At 29.2% G+C, this 20,760-nt stretch overlaps 1 protein-coding gene across 1 annotated transcript in view; it reads right to left on the bottom strand.

Annotated features, from left to right (window-relative positions):
• Window positions 1–2,374: 2,374 nt before the first annotated feature.
• Window positions 2,375–20,760, bottom strand: part of LOC136076674 (uncharacterized) — a 48,473-nt gene continuing 30,087 nt past the window's right edge. The window contains exons 3-5 of the mRNA XM_065790008.1: window positions 3,908–4,054; window positions 2,668–3,835; window positions 2,375–2,551 (exon numbers count right to left, since the gene is read on the bottom strand). Of these exons, the coding sequence (XP_065646080.1) occupies window positions 2,893–3,835; window positions 3,908–4,054 (1,090 nt within the window). The 3' untranslated portion in view covers window positions 2,375–2,551; window positions 2,668–2,892. The remainder of the gene's footprint in view (window positions 2,552–2,667; window positions 3,836–3,907; window positions 4,055–20,760) is intronic.

Genomic DNA, 20,760 nt, shown 5'->3' with positions numbered 1-20,760 from the left:
TACTTCGTTTATAAATAAATTCAGATATTTTTACACTGTAATTGAATAAGTAGAAACGCATGGGATTATTTATTAACCTAATAAAAGAGTTTAATTTATTACAAAACAGAACCGCCGTCTTATCTTATGAGTTGAAAAAATAATGCAGTAGTTTTTATTTTTCTTAGACATATTTAAGAAAAATTGTGTGACCGTATCAATATTATTATAAAAGTAATTGTTATAACAACACAATTCAAATCCGCGTAATATTTTTGGCGTCAGCTTTATTGATGATACAACACTTTGTTGATGATACAACACTTTGCTGATGATACAGCACTTTGCTGATGATACAACACTAGCGTAATATTTTTGGCACATCTCAGGCAAAGTGCCAAATAAACAACTATTGATTAATTTTAATTGATAGTTATGCACGACACCTTAATCAAATGTTATTAATTTTATGACTCATTAAGGTGTTGGCGTTGGTCATTAGTAAGACGGTATAAAAAAATTTTTTTACGTTTAAAAAGAGCTGTAATTAGTTTTATAAATATGTACAGAAAAATATACTTAAACAGAGTTTTGAATTTTGTACACTTTAAACATATTTGCAGGTTTATTTATACTTGAATCTACATATTCTATATATAGGTTTATATATACTTGAATCTACATAATCTCTCTCACTCTCTCACTCTCTCTCTCTCTCTCTCTCTCTCTCTCTCTCTCTATATATATATATATATATATATATATATATATATATATATATATATATATATATATATATATATATATATATATATATATATATATATATATATATGTATATATATATATATATATAGTAAAATAACACTTTACTAACTTGAGCTTCTACTGTCAGTTTCTCCTTCAGCAGGATCATCAGGAACCTGGCAGTAGAAGCTCAAGTTAGATATTTATTTTTTTTGTACTAATTTATATATATATATATTTATATGTTTGTATGTGTATATATATATAGTCTAAAAGGTTGGACAAAGCAAGGAATTGCATCTCCACAAACTTTAAATAACTTTAAATAAATATTGCCTTGGTTTTTAGTTTATAAATTGCAAAGTATAAAACTTTTGTAACTTATTTAACGAAATGCACCACGAGAAGGTAAACCATAGGACTCGGCATTTCATATTTCTAGATTAAATACAAAACAAAAAACAAATAAAAACAAAAAAGGAAAAAATGTTGTAACTAAAAAACTGTTGTTTTTTTCTTTCTCTTTTTCTTTAAAACTATTTCTTTTTATTTTATAAGATTAGATTTTTATTTATCTCAAAGCTTGGATCAAAAAACAGCTCAAAAATAAAATATGACATTGCATACAGAGGTTTTATAAATATTTTCACAATCTGTATCTAATCTATACGATCTAAATAATACTATTTAAATATAACTATATAATCTGTAACAATCATACTATATAATACTATTTATCATAATATATAATACTATTTAAATATAACTATATAATCTGTAACAATCATACTATATAATACTATTTATCATAATATATAATACTATTTAAATATAACTATATAAACTGTAACAATCAATTTAATATATATATATACAAAAATTATAAAGTTAATACTTAAATCATTACCTTCCATAACAAGTGCGACAAAACCAATACCTTGCTTTTAAAAAGGAATTCTCTTTTTGTCCTACACATTTTTTATGCGACCACAACAAGCATGAATCACATGCTAATGCATTGCCAGTTTATTTTCTTTGCTTGTGCTCTTCAGGCAAACAGCGCATGGCCAGATATGTTGATTTTTTTTAGCCTTGATTACTTTATCAAGTGCTTTCCATGCATCTGAGCTAAAGTATATTTGCAATGAAGAAAGCAACTCTAATGCACTTTCATCAAGTATAGATGATGGAATACAATTCGGTCTTTTTTCTACAGCACTCTTATTGATAAGGGTACCAGAAAGAGCTTTCTGTACATCGTCAGCTTTTAAAAACCAACTAAGCATCACTATAACAAAACCATTTAATCTTAATAACTAATGCTGTAAAGCCATTTATTAATAAAAAAATTCATTAAAACATTTATTAATTTTAATTAAGTGGTCACCAATAAAGTATGTCATGCTGTATTTGACTTTTTAATATAGATAGGAGACCATTTCCATTTTTGCACAGTGATTATCATTAAACATATAAGTTTAAAATTGTGCAAGAAAAGTAATCTTCTTAGTACTAGAAAAAAATCTTTTACTACAATTTACTAGTTAAACTCTTTATAGATGACCCTTAATATAAATTAGAAAGAAAAAATTTTAAAAATAACTTGTTATTTATTAGCTTTAAATGTAAAACAATATTTTTAACATACAAGCATGTCTTTCAACAGGTTCAAGTTTTATAAAAGGAACTGGCACATCAGAAGATCGACAAAGACGTTTTTTAGGAAGACCTATTGTTGTATGAGACCTATTGTTGTATGTAGCACCTTTAGGACGCCCACATTGGACAACACTTTGAGGCAAGCAAGTCTTTTTTAATTGAGTACCTAAAATAAATGTACAAAATGCTATAATTCCATCCTATTCTTACATAATTAATAAACTCTATTTAATATAATTATCAATCTCAATTGCATATAATTTCTTCGAAATTTATATATACCTAGAACACCTGCTTTGCCCTGCACAACAAAACATTCTTCTTGGTTTTGTTGCAAAATATTGGCAGTAACATATTGCTCTAAAGACTCATTTCTGAAATCGATCTCATTTCTATCCTTTTTGTTAGAGTTTTTAATAAGGTCTACATCGTTTGGTGCTCCTGCATCTGAAAAAGTTTGACTTGAGACTATATCAGATACCTTTAAGTCTGTCTCATCAAGTTTATTTAATACCATGACTTTGCCTGCTCCCAACCCTTTTGCAGTTCTTGTAGAAGTTCCATTCTCTGTTTAAAAGAAGGTCCAGTTGATTCAGAAACTAATGTAGCTAATATTGAAGTTGTACGAAGTGCAAGCTTGAATTTTTCGTGCTGAGAAAGGATTGTTTTTTTTCTTGGAGCAACACAAATCTCCACACAAGACTCCTTAGTTTCGGAAAAAGTATTATAAACTCTTTGATGCTGACGATAATACTTTATTGTCCACCTTTCTAGACATAGCTTGGCATCAAATAGATTCAAACCTAGCAACTGGCTAACAGCAAAAATATGGCGACATGGCAGACCCATTGATTTTCTAAATGTACAACCACACATATCAGAAGTGACTATAAGCATACCTTCACTGCTTTTAACTATATGGTTTTCATTGTCACAAAAAAGATTTACTTCAGAACACAAGGAAAATTGTTTCAATACTTGCTCAAATGCATATGTTGTCAGAAAATTTTTATAACCTGCTTCAGCAGAATTAGGTTCAAAAAAGTCAATACAAATTTTCTGCATTTTGAAAACAGTTTTGTGATCTCTCTCATTTCGCATTGAGACTAATAAAACATATAAATTCTCAAGGAAGTTTTTTAATGTACTATTACAGTCAATAACTTCTTTCAGTTTTCCATTAAAATTTTCCAAACGGTTGTTAGTGGTATTCATGAAATTGGCACATGCATAATTTAAGCCAAAGACCCATTCATTACGAATGTTGTGCCAATTATTATTAAAATAGTTGAGAACTGTAGTTGGCGATGAAGAAACAAATATCTCATAAAATTCATTATATTGGGCCTCTGATCTTGCATATGCTAATTTTTGAATGAGTTCGAGACAAGACGTTCGTTGCCCACTTGTGATGCCAAGTTTGACAGAAGAAATTTCACGATTAAAAGTTCTGAAAATAAAAATCCTTTAACTAACTATTTTCACAATTAACATTAAACTAGCTGTTACTAGATTATTTTACCTAAGAGTGTGAAATAGGCAAAGTAAAAGAGACGCATCAGGAAAAGAAGCACGTACAACATCTCTCTCGATCAAGTCTTTGTCCGTCATTATGGCATTAGTTTTAGACCACGAACAGTTGTTTCTTTTAAATGTTTCTACAAACCAACTAAAAATATTATAAAGATAGTTATTTTGACAAAAAAAAAATACCAATAAATAAAAAATACTATCTTTACATACATGTTTGATGATATACTAAGTTACAATTCTCATAAGAGACCTTACACCTAAGTTACAATTCTAATAAGAGACCTTAAGAGACATCCGTCCGTCGATGTAATGTTAAACCGTTAAGTTAAGTGATAAAACCGAGTACTAAAGTGTTGAAACCGAAATGATGAACCGTTTAAAGTGAAAAGAATTTTTGTCATAAGAGACCTCTTGGTCGGAGATGACCCTAAGCGCATGCGCATGCGCATGCGCGCTGAAAAAAAGATTAGGCGATGAATAATTAATGAAGCGTGACCAAATGTATATAAAGAGTGAAAAAAAAATAGTGTCATAACGAATGGAATCAAAAAACAAACCGTTACAACAATTTCAAACTCCAACGAAAGTAGCAGTAGTTCAACCTTATAAACCTGATCCTCCAATAGATAATGGTGGTACACACGACTCGCATGGAAATCGTATTCGATATTTTGAAGTCTATTAATAAAGCAAAAATAGTGTCAATATTAACAGTTTTGAGCTTGTTTATCGTTATTGTAGTAGGAGGATATTTATTTGGTGCGTTATTAGGAGTTTTTATATTATTTGGAACATTGTTAGGATTTTATATTTGTAATAAGATAATAAAAAACAAAGTGTAAAAATTTTTTTATATATTATATATTATAAAAATATTATTTTCCAATTCTATTAATTCCGTAAGAAATTCCACCAGAGATAGCTCCACCCAAAACGGCTTTGCCAATGGTAGGGAGAAGAGCGCTAGTAAAGGAAGGTAAAACAACTTTAGATACCATTCCTAAAAGAGGTCCTAAAAACTTTCCACGCATTCGTCTTGTTCTATGTCTTTTATAATGTCTTTTATAATGTCTTTTTTTATGTCTTCTTTTATACATTTTTTTATCTCGGAATAAGTGAAGATAATAAAGTGGGTGCTAAAACTGCAGCTAATAACGGAAGAAATTTACCACGCATGCGTTTTCTTAAATGTCTTCTTAAACGTTTTCTACCTGCGCCTTTTAACGGAGGTAAATAAACTCTTCCTCTTCCTCTTTTTCTATGCATTACGACATGTTAGAGTCTAGTTAAACTAATTTATATTGTAAAGACATGATTTTTTTAATATGTTCAAATTTATTTTTTTGCATTTGTTTCTTTTAAGCTTTATACCAAGGGTAAATTTTAAATTTTCTTAAAGTGTCTTGTATATTATTGCTTCCTCGTAATTTTCTTCGTCTTCTGAATCGCTTTCTACCTGCGCCTTTTAAAGGAGGTAAATAAACTCTTCCTCTACCTCTTTTTCTATACATTTGTAAAAAGATTGTTTTTTTGAGAATGGATAAAGGTTTTTATATTGTGAAAAAAAAGTAGATTTTTAACAGGTGCAAATTTAATTTTATGTAAGAATTGTTTTTTGTAAATTATTTTTTTCCATATTGTCATAAAAAGAATCGGGCATATAATAAAGCATTCTTAAATAATCAGCTTTAGTTTGAGGATTATATTTTCCACGTCTAATTCTTTTTCGTCTTTTGAAACGTTTTCCTTTGCCTCTTTTTTTACATGAACTTTTTTTATTTTACAAGCGGTGCAACAAAATTTTTTACGCATCGCGTTGTTTTTGAAGATAATCCAAAGCGTAACCTCCTACGTTTGATTTTAATAGTCGTTTAGCAAAATTTTTTACTTTGGTAAAAAATTTTCCTTTTCCTCTATGATGTCTCGCGCTTCCTCTATGATGACGACGATGATGACGACGGTGTCCGCTTCTTTTTGTACGCCTGCGAGCCATGAAACAGAAGAAAAAATAAAAAAAAACAAAATTTATGGTTTTTAAGATTTTTTTTAGAAATAAATAGTCGTTTGCTTATAAAATATTAAATACAAATAGGGTTTGTTTCATAAAATTAAAAATGTTTTTTATAACAAATTAAGAGGATTTAAATTTGCTAGGAATATAGTTGACTTCGGTATCGTTTCCTGCCCCTTGTTCAATAACTTGAGCTGGATATTGTAAATACATAACAAGTACACCTTTAAATTGTTCTGTAAATTGAACATTGATTTGAAACGAATTATTTCCAGCAATAGTAGCAGGAGGTTTATCGTTGATAAAATTATAATCGCTGGTGGTATCAATGACTAAAGGTTCTGTAGTGTTAGTAGTACTAAAGTAGAGTTTAGGATGTCTTATAAAACTATCATCATCAGCATTATAAAAATCTGCAAAATTATTAATATTAAAAGTAGAGGGTATATTTCCTTTACACCAGGAAGCATAACTTCTCCAAATTTGCCATTGATCATCTGGTTTTGTCAAATCTAATTCAGTAGTATCACCTGCAGAATTAACATATGTTCTTCTAAAATTATAAAGGGTGATTTTTTTAATCAAGCTGCATGCCATTTCAACGGGTGTAAAACAACCTTTGCTTAAATGATCGCTTTCTTTTTTCGAATTAACAAAAAATATAATGCTGTGAGGTACAAGATCTGCCGTCTTTATACTTCCCAAATTGACAGTGACTTCTGCAACATTTTCTACATTAGTGACAATTTGTTCGTAGTGAGCGATACGTAGTAAAGTATACATTTCGTCTTTTTTACTGTTGAGATATAAAGATTTTTCCAAGGGTAAACTAGGTTTGAGTCTATAGGTATTGCAATAAATCATTGGGTTTTTTATAGCTACTCCTACATTAGCAAGCGCTGTTACGTCTGCATCTGCAATAGGTCTTACAAATTCTAATAGTTGATTCATATCATTTTCAATATAAAACTCCAATCTAATTTGTTTATTTTTTCCAAAATATTCTTTCATTTGAAAAATTTCACATATTAAACTCAAAGGTACTCTAAATTTACAACCTTTTTCACCTAGCATGAAAGCATTATATCTATCTCTTAGCGCTGTTTGATAACCAGCAGGTGCAGGAGCAGCTCCGCTTGCTGTGTTGAGAGGACGAATGAGTCCATTAGGGTCTGCAGCTTGCATAAGGGTTTTGGTTTCAGCATAATTAATAGGGGTTGTAGTATTTTCACTGTCTTCTGTTAAACCTAAACTAGGATTAATCATCAACTCTCTAAAAGGTTTCATATAACTTTTTTTAACGAGCATTGCTCTAAAACGATCATAAGCTCAATTATTGACAGCGTTGTTTGCACAAGTTGTTTTATTTTTTTGATAGTTGGGATAAAATTTAAAAGTTTTAATTAAAGCATGAATAAAGTTTTGACAAAGACTGATTTTTTTGGCTAAATCATCGTCTGTTGTAGGTGTAAATCTTGTTTGCGTGTTTAAATTTTAAAAAAGATATAAATCAAATTCTAAATAATAATCTGGTAGATATGTCCATTCATTAAGTATAGTGGTAAAAGAAATTAAATTAGCCATGTCAGAAGTAAGATCATAAGAAAATTTTTGATTATTAACAGCAATAACTTCATCTTGAGCTTGAGCTGTTTGAAAACCAGGATATTTTTCATTTAATATTGCTTTATATTCTGCACTAATATTACCACTTGTTGCTTCTTGCAATAAACGATTTTCGTGGTCGGCTTGTGCCAAAACATCTTCAATAGTAACATGACCGTCTGTATTGGGTGTGTAACGATTACCGTCACCGTCTCTCATATATTTAGCTAACGAACCCATTTTTTTTGTTAAAAAAAAAAGAAAAAAAGATTTTTTTCTATTTATTCATCTTCTGATTCTGAAGTGTTTTTTTTAAATGGTATTTTTTTATTTTTAACGTCTTTTAAAGCTCGAGTGTAACCAAGTTCAATTAAACTTTTTTTATTCAATTTTTTTTTCTTTTTTTCGTTATTCTGCATGAGTGAACTTGATAAAATGGCTCTTTGTTGAATAATGCAGTTTTTACATAAACCATTTATTTTGTCAACGGCATTGACTTCTTGAAAACATTGTGAACAAATGTGCAAAGGAGTTGATTTTATTTTTGTTTTTTTTTCAACAAGTTCTTCTTCTTCTTCTGAACTTTCGGTTTCAGATTCTGAATATTTTCGTTTCTTAGGTTTGGGTTTTTTTTGTTCTTTTTTTTGTCTCGTTTTGAGAGGTTTTTCTTCTTGTATTTCTTCTTTTTTATTTTTAATTTTTTTAATTTCATCCAATTCAGATTTCATGTTTTGTAATTCAGATTTAGTAGAGTATTGAGTCAGTTGATTTTGTAATTGTTGCATGTGATTTTTAATTTGATTGAATTGATCTTTAGGATTTATTTTTGTTTCTTGCATCATTTTTTCTTCTAAATTTATTAAATTTTTATGATATCTTCCTCTGGCACAAAAGAGACTCATTTTTTTTTGTAAATAAGAGTGATAGAAAATAAATAACAACTTTTTTTTTTCTTTTTATATTTTCTTAATTATAATAAAAAATAAAAGACATTAATTTATACTAATCAAACTAGTTAATTGTAAAACGGAACCATTTGAATCTTCAAGGTAGGATTAAAAAATACAGTAGAACTAAGATTATTAAAGGTAAGCGGTTCAGATTTAGAATTGAGAAACGACCATCTTGTTTGTTTCCAATCGTCCACATCGTTAATATCAAAAGTAGATAATTGTCCTTGAATAGAAGTATTACGATTTTTTGTAAAATCAATATTGGTGGTCACTTGAGTAGGATTAGTGTAATCTAACAAATTGAAATAAGCAACAATTCCGGGTACATAAATTTTGTTCATATACATACCACAATTTACAGCTTGATCGCATTTAATAAAAATGTAAGCGTCTGTAGTAGTAGGAAAATTGGAAACGGTGTTATTAAAATTACTAATTTGAACAAGGGTACATCTTAAGAAAGCGAGTCTTTTTTTTTGAATGTTAAAATCGAGCGTCATGGCGTTGGTCATATTTTGATCGACTTGCATAATAAAGGGATTAATTTGTTGAGTTAAACTGTATTGATCTCTTTGTAAAAGCAAAGTATAAGGTATAGGATTGTTTCCAATAGGTTGATACATTTTTAAAATGATATTTTTTAATGGTAAACTGTCTGTCCAAGTTTGTACAATCGTACCGTCACTCTTTTTTTGATAAATAAATTGTCCGTTAAGCGAAGTGCAATAAAATACCAATTCTGTTAGATTATTTCCTTGTAAAATGGCTTTGACACTATTGAACCATGTTTTATGAGAGGGTGTAGTCGCTCTTTCAAAACTGCTCGTAGTGACAAGAGGTACTTTGATGGTATTTGAAAATAAAGGTTTGCTTTGTTCACAATAGATTAAAACTTCAATAAAAGTTTCTGCGTTATATTTAGCAATTAAAGTATTATCAGATGTCCACATTTTATAAATATCATCAGGAAAGTTGGAAGGTAAAACTTGAAAAGGAGTACCTTTCATTTCGGGTGCGCCAATGACTCCATTAACATAATTAATATCATAATCTGAATAGGAATTATGACTCATTTTAACATCCAACAAACCTTTCATAAGGTGTGTGCTCACTTTAATTGGTGACAATAATTTTCTTTGGAAAGAGGGTAAAGAAAAAAACGTATAATAATTGGATACTCCGTCTATAGGAGTAGGAATACATGATGGTTGACCTTTGGGATTATTGGTAAGATATTTACTAAACATGTTAATATCAGGTCCTGCATAAGTATGGTTGTCAAAGGTCAAGTTGTTTAAATTGAGATTGAGTAAATTGTTTGTTTGGTTTAAACTTTCTGTAAAAACATCCATCATTTTTAATTCTCTTTCGGGCCATATGACTTGATCGACGTTAAAAAAAGGTAAAGGTAAAGAAGCTAAAGGTATATTTTTTAAAGTATAACGATAATATTTTCTTTTAGACGTGAGAGGGAACCATAATTGATAAAAACAGGTTAATAATTCTGTAGGTTCTACGCCTAATTCACTAGCTGTAACATAGAGAAACTTTGTGCCAAAACCAGTAGGAAAAGCAGTTGAAAAAGCAGCTTTAATAATATCTGCAAATTGTGGTAGTACTATTTTTTCACTAGTATAAACACCTAATTGATAGTTTTTAGTGTCAACATAGTCGTTCCAAATTTTCCATAAAGATTGAATACGAATATTGACATTATAAGGTATATTGAAATCGTTAAGATTAGTTTCTACGTTATATAGGTTGCCTTCAAAGGGTATTGTGTTGGTGTTAGTTATTATTTTTAATAAAAAAAAAGCAATTTGCCACGGTACAATGTGTTTTGTTTTTGATTTTGTGCTTTGTGCAATAGGTAAAAAGTTATTAATATAAACATCTAAATCGACGCTAAGAATATTATCATCTGCAGTTAACGGTCTGGTATCCGAAAGTAAGCTTCCAATAGATAATGAGGGGTTTTTATAATTGGGTGTTAACATGATATGAATAAACGGACGAACAAAAGTTTCTTCTACACCGTTTAGAATAATCTGTCTTTCGGGTGAAATGGCTGCTATTTGTGTGGTGGTTAAAAGTGGATGTTTTACATAAATACAATAATTTTTACTAGTGTGAGTGTTTAATGATAAATTGTATATATTGTCGTATAAAGATCTAGTAGTAATATAATTAAATTGTAATAAATTAGTAAAATCTTCTACAACGTAGGCACTTGCAGATGTTCTGTTTGAAAAAAAACCAAAATAAGATAAACCTCTGTCTTGCACGTATGAAGATACACTAGATCGAATAGGTTGTAAAAAAGAAGGGTTATTTGCATATTCGTTTCCTTTTTTATAATACCATAATAAATTATAGTTGGTTCTATTTGGAAATGAGGTGGTATTGACGTTGAATACATTTTGTCGAACATTGTTGTTTGCATCTAAACTAAATTTTATCATGGGCATATTAACTACAGCTGTTTTGTAACGAAGCTCAGTCGATGGATCGAATAAATATTTTGGATTAAAATATTTTGTTGATGAAATTTTACCATCTTTATTATAATAACTTGAAAAAAAGTCTGAAAAATAGAGCACTCTATTTAATTTAGAATTATAAAGTTCCAAGTTTCTAATGAAAAAATCATCTTGATAAGCGGAGGGTGTCATAACACCAAAGAGTCTACCTCCACTTGTTGCATAAAAAGACCACATATAACTTATATGATCGCTACTCATGTTTTCCATATCTAAAATGTCATAGCAAGGAAATGTGTCACCTGGTAAAGGCACGTGGTTGGCGTACAAGACAACACTTTTTGTAACAAGATAAAAATATTTTATGGGTCTTGTAGGATTAGCAATCATATCGCTTTGAATATCGGCTAACATTTTTTTTATAGCAGGTTTAGATTCCATTCTTAATCCGTAGGCATTCTCAGAAAAGGATAGGTTTTCGTCTACTCGAGTTAAATTCGTAGGTACGTCCATACTAGCTAAATGTAAAATGGTATTATTTTTAAATGTGGGTTTGTCAATATCGTTAGGTGTCAAGGGTAGACTAAAATCGTTCAAAACATTATAATGCACGCTAGCTTCATTTTTATTTTTAATTTCACTAAAATAATACGTACTACAAACATATTTATTTACATCTAAAATATCGTCAAACGTTAAATTGTCCATTTTTTCTTTTCTTCTTTTTTTCTTGTAGTTTTTTTTTAAAGGTTTTAAAAAAGTATTCACATATTCGTTAAAGTTTTTATAATAAATGTCTTTATCTTCTTCGTTAACAGGTAACAAATCTTCTCGTTTCACTTTAAATGTTGTATTTAAATCACCAATTATTCCCACTTTATAAATATAAACGGGTAAATAACCTTGTACTGAAGGGTTAGTGCGCTGAGAGACATTGATAATAATTACTTTTTTGGTAGTGTCCCAATAGGGTTGATTGCGAGTAGTCGATTTGCTAAAGGTGTCTTTGGGATCAATTTTATATTTTTTCAAGTAACATTCGGTTCCAATGGAGAGTGGTTTGTATATTTTTAATTTTTCGTTTTTGTATTCTTTTTCTACTCGATGTAGCATGTTGGAAGAAAAATGTCGCCCTCGTCTTTTATCGTCTTGATATTGATCGATTAAACGAAGAGCTTTACCTTTGGCGTCGTCAGCATCCAATTCGTCAGGAGCGATTCCACTCGTCGTTCTTTCTTTTTCATTAAGTTTTTGTTCCATGTCTTCGATATAAAAACTCCAATTTTTTTTTTGAAGTTCACCTTGTTTTCTTAATTTTTGATAAAGTTGTTTTAATCGTCCTACAGTCGATTCAGCCAAGTAAGCTTTTCCATAATTTTTTGAACTAAAATGAACAATGTTTTGTTCATAACACCATTCTTCCATTTTGTTGTTAAAAAATTCTCCACCTTGATCTGTTTGAAGGTAAATAAAAGATTTATCGTCTCTTTTAATGTCTTCAAAAATGTGTTTAAAACTGCTTAATACTTTATCAGCTGTTTTTTTACTGGTGACTCTCAAATAGACTTTTTTAGATACTCCATCTACTACAACTAAACAAAATTCAGGTCGATGAGAAGCAAAGTTTAAATTAAAACTGTTCATGTCGGCCAAATCGGCTTGAAAATATTGATGAGGTTTATCGCACGAATATTGATGTGTTTCATAAACATAAGGTTTCCGTGGTGCTTGTTTTTTAACGTTGGCATCAGTTGTTTTTTTAAAAAGTAAAGTAACGTGTGACCAAGCGGTGATGAGTCCATTCCATTTGGCATATATGGAATTTTCTAAAAGCGCTTTGAGTTGATCATAAAATTTCAAATCAGTTGGATTTTTTTTTAAAGTGTCCAATTGCAACAAAACCTTTTTAATTTTGGGTACATCTGTTAAAGCAAACAAACGACTCGATAATTTAGTCAGTTGATTTTCTACAAGGTTGTCAATAGCATTTCTCAAATCATTGTCCATTTTTTAAAAGTCAGTATATTTTGATATCGGAGTTTTTCTTTTTCTATCTTCTATGTTTGTTGATGATGATCTAGTAGGTGGTTTTTTTGTTCTTAATCCTAACCGACTACTTCTAGTTAACATTGGTGTTTCAGTACTAGCAGTAGGAGTTGGTTCGGGTAAAGCAGTAGCACCTAATAATGAGGGATCAGTTTCAGGTTCAGTAGATGTAGTTGTTTCAACAGGTTCTTCTTCTTCTTTTTTAGTTTCTATCGAACTCAAGTAAGGATCGGATGCTCGTGTTCGTGGTTCTTTTTTAGGAATTTCTAATAAGGAAGCTTTTGTTAAAGGATGAGTGAATAAATTTCTTTTTTTAAAATGGGTAACATGTTTTAAAGCATTGGCAAAATTTTCAATATTATTAGAATCCATTTCAAAACATTTTTTATAAGATGTTAAAAGCGAATTTAAACGAACAACATGAGAATTATACATTGTGCCCATTATCATTAACATTTCGAGTAAACTTTTTTCTTTGATTGTATTTTCTGTACTGTAAAATTGATTTGAATTGGATTTAATATGTTGCAATAATCCCAACATACCTCCTTTAGCGCAAGTTTGTTCTACTTCTTCATTTAATAGAGCTACTTCTGTTACATCTTTAAAAGGTAAAGAAGGTACAGTGTTGAAAAAAGTTTTGAATGTTAAATAGACCATAGTTTCTCCGATGGCTCTGTTGGCTAATGCGTTTTCGTTATAATTGTTTAACATTTGATTAAAAATATCTTTATTGGGTAGTAAATAACTGTTGACTTGAATATATTCTCTTAATATTTCAAATTTATCACCTCGAAACATTTCGCCATATTGTATACATCTTTGTTGAACAACATCTTTTGTTTTTGTTAATATTTCAAAAGCTCTTGTACCACCAAAACTTTTGTCACTGATAGATTCGCTTTCTATAAAACTAGATGTCATAACAGTGTAAGGATCTCGAGCTAAAGCACTAGCATAGACACCTTCGGAGGTTAATTTAGTTTCGTTTCGGAAGGGTATGTTATATTTTTTAATAAAACTCCATAATTTGGCAAAAGTCAATTGTCTTATTTGATAATAATCGGCTACTACTTTCATGTTAGCTACAGAATGAGAAGAAGTGAGTAAAGTTAAAAATTCGTTAGCATAATAGGAATATTGTTTTGAATCGTTTATTTTTTCAAAAGCAAAGTTGGTCACATTGTTAATAATACTTGCTATAGATTCTTCTACATCTACAACATTGGCTTGATATAAAATATAAATTTTTAAATTGTTTAGAGTGGCTTTTTCGTTTCTAGGTTTGTAAACCCGTAAAGAAATTTGATGTGATCCATATCGATAATTGACTTGATTTTTACACATGTCTATTAGATGTTTAGGTAAGTTGGGAATTTTTTTTACAGATTCGTTTCGATAAAGTTGTTCCAAAATTTCACTTGCGTTGGCCGTTTCGTGAAAAATTAAAAATTTATTAAGAGGTGTCAAAGTGTAAATTCTTTTATGAGCTGATGGAATAGTGTTTAAAGTAGTAGAACGTGGTAAAGTATTTAATGTAGGTTGAATAGAGGAAGGAGGGGTACTAGTAAGAGAGTTGTCTTCAATAGGAAATCTTTTTAAATTTCTCATCATTCTTAAAGTTTCGCTAATGTTTCTTTGATCAATTTGATCATTGAATTCGCTTTGTTTATTTAAATTTAAAATGGATTTAAAAGCGTAAGCATCTCCTCCTACGTTGAGATATGTTTTCCATTTTTCTTGTTCGCTGATTAAACTTGTAGCAATATCACTATCGAGCATAGTGTCTAGAGGTAGCAAAGCATTTAAATTTTGTTGAAAACTTACTTCGCCAGCAATTTGATTTTCGAGATTGATAGGATCAGCATAATTGAGAGAAAAAGGTAAATCATATCTTTGAATAATGTCAGACACATTCGAAGTGTTGGTTTCTTCAGATTCTAGGTTTACTTGTTCGTTTTCTTGTTCGTTGATTTGTAATAATTTTTTGTTAAAAACATCCATGTTGTAGGCATTTTTGGCTAATACTTTACGTAAAGTTAATAATGGAGACTCGTGATAAGGTCTATATCTATTCATGTTTCATAAAAATACAAATTATTTTGAAAATACAATTCTTTTTGACAATAGTCAACGTCAAACTGTTGTCTTAATAAATCGATTACAGTTTTTGTAGGTTGTATAGTGTCAAATGAAATTAATTTATTAGCGTAATAATTTATAATTTCGTGATAAAGTTTAAAACGAGTAGAGTTGAAATATTCTTTTAAAACGTTGTAATTGTGATAAACAAAGTCGGATATAGCTTGATTTTTATCTTTCATTTTTTCTTTTTTCATGATGACTTTTCCGTTTTCGTTAAATTTTGGATACGGATACAAATATTCTTTGACAAAAAGTTTAATTTCTAAACAAACGTATTCTTGAAAAGCGTTTTTTATTTATTGTCTTTCGTGATCCGATAAAAGTTCACATTTTAACATTTTTACAGCATTAAAACGTGTCAAAATTTCTTTCATCCATATTTTAATTTCGTTTTCGTCAATGTCTTTTCTTCTATTCATTTTGGGAATAAAAATTTGACCTCGAACAGCTAATTTTTGTCTCATGGCTTGACGTTTACTTGCTTTGTTGGAAGAATTGCATAATTCGTTATCGTTTTGTAAAATTCGTAAAAATTCTTCGCTTTCCCAATCATTCAGAATCAGAACTGGGTCCACTGTCTGAAGATTCGTTTGAAGATTCGTCTGTAGATTCGCACAATCCATATCGTTTTTGTCTTTTGATTTCTTGCAGTAGCTGTGTTGCTCTTTCGCTTTCACTCCATTTTCTTTTTTTTATCGAATTTTCTTTTTCTTTATTTATATCGTTTTGATCTTCTTCGTTGGGTTTATTCTCCTTTTCTTGATTATAGTTGTTGTGATGCGATTTGAGATAATAATGATTTTTTAATTGGGGAGCTTTGACATAGGGAAAAGATTGAAAACTAACAATTTTTTTGTTGACGCTCATGTCTTTATAATCAAAGTCTAATTTACCTTGAGCGTCTACTGGAATAAATACTTTTTGTTCTTTACTTGTAATTTGACTTCTTAAACGTGCTACAGAAGAGTTTCGTTTAAATAAAGCCAAATGCCCGTGTTGATTAGAAGTTTCTTTATTTAACAAATCGCTTATAACGTGATGATGCATTTTACCAGTGGAAGGAAAATCATTTTTAAATATTTTTTCAATCTCGCTGTTGTTATCAAAAGAAATAATACATTTGTAATGCGATACTAAATTGTTCCAACATTGACTAGCTTTAGAAGGTACGGAATGAAAAATAGTAATGGTACCTACTCCATGATGTGATCCACTAGAACACGCGCTAGTATATTGTTGACTTTTTAAGCAAAAAGCACTAATATCGTCAAATAAAAGTATTGTTTTTAATAAACGGTGATCGCTATTTTGAATACCGTATTTATCTTTTGAAAAACCAATGGCTCTTTGTATTACAGAATCTAAATTTTCTGGACTGTTCACTGTTATAATATGATAGGCTTCTAAATTATTTTTAGAAGAATCAATAATATTTTTCCATGTTTTGTGTTGACAATCACTAGGTTCTCTCATTTGTATTACAAATAACATTTCTGCATCAGGAAATTTTCCACATTGTAATAATTCTCTAGCCATAGTTGATTTTCCACTGTTTGTAGGCCCAGTAATAATTGTATTTTCAGGGTAAACATCTTGAGTAGGTTTAAAAATATTAAATTTTATTTGTGAATTGGTTTCTTCTTCTTTGAGTTCAGTTTCTTTTGATGTACCTTTTAAATAGAAATCATGAAAACCTTTTTCGTTTAATATTTCGGTTATAGATCTACCATCTTTTATTTCTAAAGGTTTTTCTATAGGCTGTTCTACATTTTCAATTTTTTGTTCGAGAGGTTTTTCTTCTTTTTGTTCCATTTTTTTTTTTAACTACGAATAAAAAAATGACAATATTTTTTTTTAATTTATATTCTTTTTTAATAAAAAAAATTTACAAAAAACGGTCCAAAATAATTTTTCTAATGTCCTTTCTTGGTATGTTATTCATTGCATAAATTAATTGTTCTTTGGTACCATTACGATTCCATATTTTTAACATTTCAAAAGCTTTTTCTTCAATATATCTGTAATCTGCATCAATAAGATCCAGTTTTAGTTCGTTTACTTTTAAATATCTCCCACATGTTTTCCAATCTCGATTTAAACGTTTTGCCACTTCTATTAATAATATACTATCCATTTTTTTTTATTTTTCTAAAAAACAATTGCAATTATAATGAACAGTATTATAATCATCACAATGTTTACAATCTTCTTCATAACATCCTACGTGCAATGTAAATCGTAAATAATCAATGAAACAATCAAGACAACAACTTAAAAATTCTTCAGGAATTAAATCTCGTCCGTTAAGACTAATGAGAATCAAACGAGAAGTAAAAAAATCGTTCTTTTTAAAATAATGAATTTCGTTTTCTGTATTTTCTACTAAATAAAAATTTTTATAACCAATTTCTTTTAATTTGTTTTCAAGTTGTTGTGCTGTTAATTTTTGTTCTAAAAAATAAAATTCCATTTTTTTTATATTCACAAAAAAAAAAAATTTACAAATTTATATTCTTTTTAAGATCGTATAATAAAGGGATCAAAACTTTTCGATTAAACACGGCCATTGTTTGATAACGTTCTGATTGTTTTATAATATTTTTTTCAATTTCAAGTAAATTTTGTATGTGTTCGTTGCTACAAAATTTTTCTATATCGGGTAACACTTTTAAATTGGCTTCTCGTATCGGTTGCAAAAGATAATGATCTCGAATTTCAGTCATGACTCCGTCATCAAAAACATAATTTTTTTGTGTAAATCTTTTTAAAAAATCAATAGTGTGTGTTTGTATTTTAACTTGTTTGTAATTAACACTCATTCTATTTTGTTCAATAGGTTGATTTTCTTTTATCACTAGGAAAGGAACTTCTTTAGTTATTCTTTTTGCAGCAAAGGTATCAAAACCATTAACATAATTTGAAAATAATAGTTTTGAATTGGGTACTCCTTTAGCTCTATTTTTATAATAATTTTTTTCTTCGTCGCCATCAACACTATGAATACTATAACATTTAGGTCCCATAGCAAAAGCTTGAGCAATATAATCAGGAGGAGGTATTTCATTTTGGAAGTGATCCGTTTCTTTAGCATAAAGAGTAGATTAAAAAGGATGAGTTTTTTTATAATTGGAATAATCCATCCAACGATCACCAAATTTTGAAAAATAAATCCATTCTTCTACTTTTTCACGAAACGTTGTAGAAAGCATTTTATTTTTTTTTTGAGTAATGAAAAAACAATCAGAATCAGTATCTGTTACTACCAAATGTTTTTCAGCTCCATGATTTCTTAATATTTGTCCCAATTCCCAACTAAATCGTCCAACGTTGAGTTTAGCATAAGATAAAATTTGTGAAGCTACAATACGTAAAGAGGTGTTTACAAGTTTACATTTTTCACTCGTTGTTAAAATGAGTGCGTTTTTATGATCTTTCGATTTTAAGAGTTCAAAAGCGTCTTTCATTTCATGATGATTGTCTTCAACGTGAAATAAAATACTTTTGGTTTTTACATCTGTCATCAAACTAAATAGACTTTCTTTAAAATAATCATCATAACTAAAATCACTCGTCTCGTATTGATCTAAACATACTTTTTTTTCAAAAACATCCAATTTATATCTTTCGGGTTCAACACCGATAAATTGGGATCCGTCATATAATAAATTTTGAAAATGAAAAGGAAATAACATTTTAATATTTTCATCCGTTTGCCCTTCTTGAATTAAAACACGACGAATGTTTTGAAAATTTTCAATCGTATTTTGGAATGCTTTTTCTTCGTGGTTGATAAAAGTAGTATTTAATTTTTGTGCAATTTGTTGACTCAAAGTTCCGTAATGACCGTTAATTTGCAATTTACAAGAAGCATCCACTACCTTGTCATCCTTTTTAATAGCTTCTTTTCTTTTTTCCATATTTCTTTTTACCATTTTTTGAGCTAAAGGATAACGCCACAAAGGAAGTACTTTGTAAATTTTTTCAACAATGCATCCACAACATGTAGTCAACCATATTAAAGTGTCTAAAAATTCACACGTTTCATGCGAGCTTAATTTCATGACCAATTTAATAGTTTTGTCTTTTTCTTTACCGTAAGTTCCATTGTTTTTGAGATAACGTTTAGATACAATTTCTGTGGGAGAATAATCTTGAAAAGATATAATTTCTTTTTCTACCATGGGTGAAAAACCTCCGACTTGATCTTGATACTCTGGTTTCATACTAATTTGACAATGAACTAAAGCACTTGTTGAGAAACCGTTTAAATTAACACGATGGTATTTTTGAATCACATCGTCTAAAGTAATACATTCCAAATCAAAAGAATATTTCATGTGAAAAGGTAAAGGTTTTAATTGTGCTCCTCCGTATTGTCCGTTTTCGTCCATAAAAATTAAACATCCTCTCAACTCACTGTTTAATTTAAGTTCTTTTATTTTAGGTTCAAAGTAATCTGTATCAATGGCAAATTTTTGTGTACCGTTGGTTGACATTCCACCTCGAATACTTTTTTCAATCATTTTTTGATGTTCGTTGGTGGGAGGATATTGAATAGGAATTAAACTAATGGTAGAATTGAGTTTGCTTGTATAGCTAAAAATACTTACGTGATTAAGAATATGAAACTTTGTAAATTCAAATGTTCTTTCATCAAAGTCAATCATAACAGATCCTAATACAACTGTGTCGAGTACAGTATAGATATGTAATAAAGATTTTAAAGTTTTTAAATTTAAAAAGTTCCATAATTTTTTGACACCTTCATAAGCTTCTTTTAATTTTTTAATTTCTTCTTGTAGATTTTTAGATTTCATTAAATCATTTTGAGCAAATAATTCAATAGGTGGAAATGTTTTATATTCAATATTTAAGAGTTCGTCTGTTATTTGCGAGTAAGGAAATAATGTTTTTTTAATAAAACAATTTTTAAACTCTCGATTGTGGGTTAAATGAATCAATTCTGGATGAAAAGGTCGTAAATAATGCAACATGGTATTAACAATTTGATTTTGAGCTTTTTGCGATAACATACTACTAGCTTGTTCTAAAGAACAATTTAAAATTTTCAAACTGTCTACAATTTTAATATGTTTACCAATGCAGATAATATTGACTTTGCTCACATTTTTAGATATAACAAAAACATCTTCCATGTTGCTATATTTTATAAAAGCATTATAAGGTGTAGTTTCAGATTCTGCCAAATGTCCGTATAACGGAATATCCAACATTTTTTTTAAACCTTCAACAATCATAATGCGGTTATCAAAAGAAGCATTGTGTGCAAAAATAGGACAAGACAAGTGTTGACTATATCGACCTAAATTTTTGTTGCAATAATCATGAGCTAATCCATACACTTGACCTGAAAAATGATCGTGATCAATAACAAGATAATCTTCAAAAGCGTTAAGAAAAAAATTGCATTTATTCAAAACTTTTTCTCGATTTTTTTCATCTTGAATAAAATCAGATAAACTAAATTTTGTTTCAAATTGTTTATTAAAAGCAACCAACATGGCATGATACCATAATTCATAAACGGGTTGCTTCAATTTTCTCATCAGAAACAAAAAATGAAGATTATCTGTATATTGTT

Source organism: Hydra vulgaris, chromosome 02 (assembly GCF_038396675.1).
Source record: "Hydra vulgaris chromosome 02, alternate assembly HydraT2T_AEP".
Classification (NCBI taxonomy): Eukaryota; Metazoa; Cnidaria; class Hydrozoa; order Anthoathecata; family Hydridae; genus Hydra; species Hydra vulgaris.
This window is presented reverse-complemented; position numbering and strand designations above follow the sequence as displayed.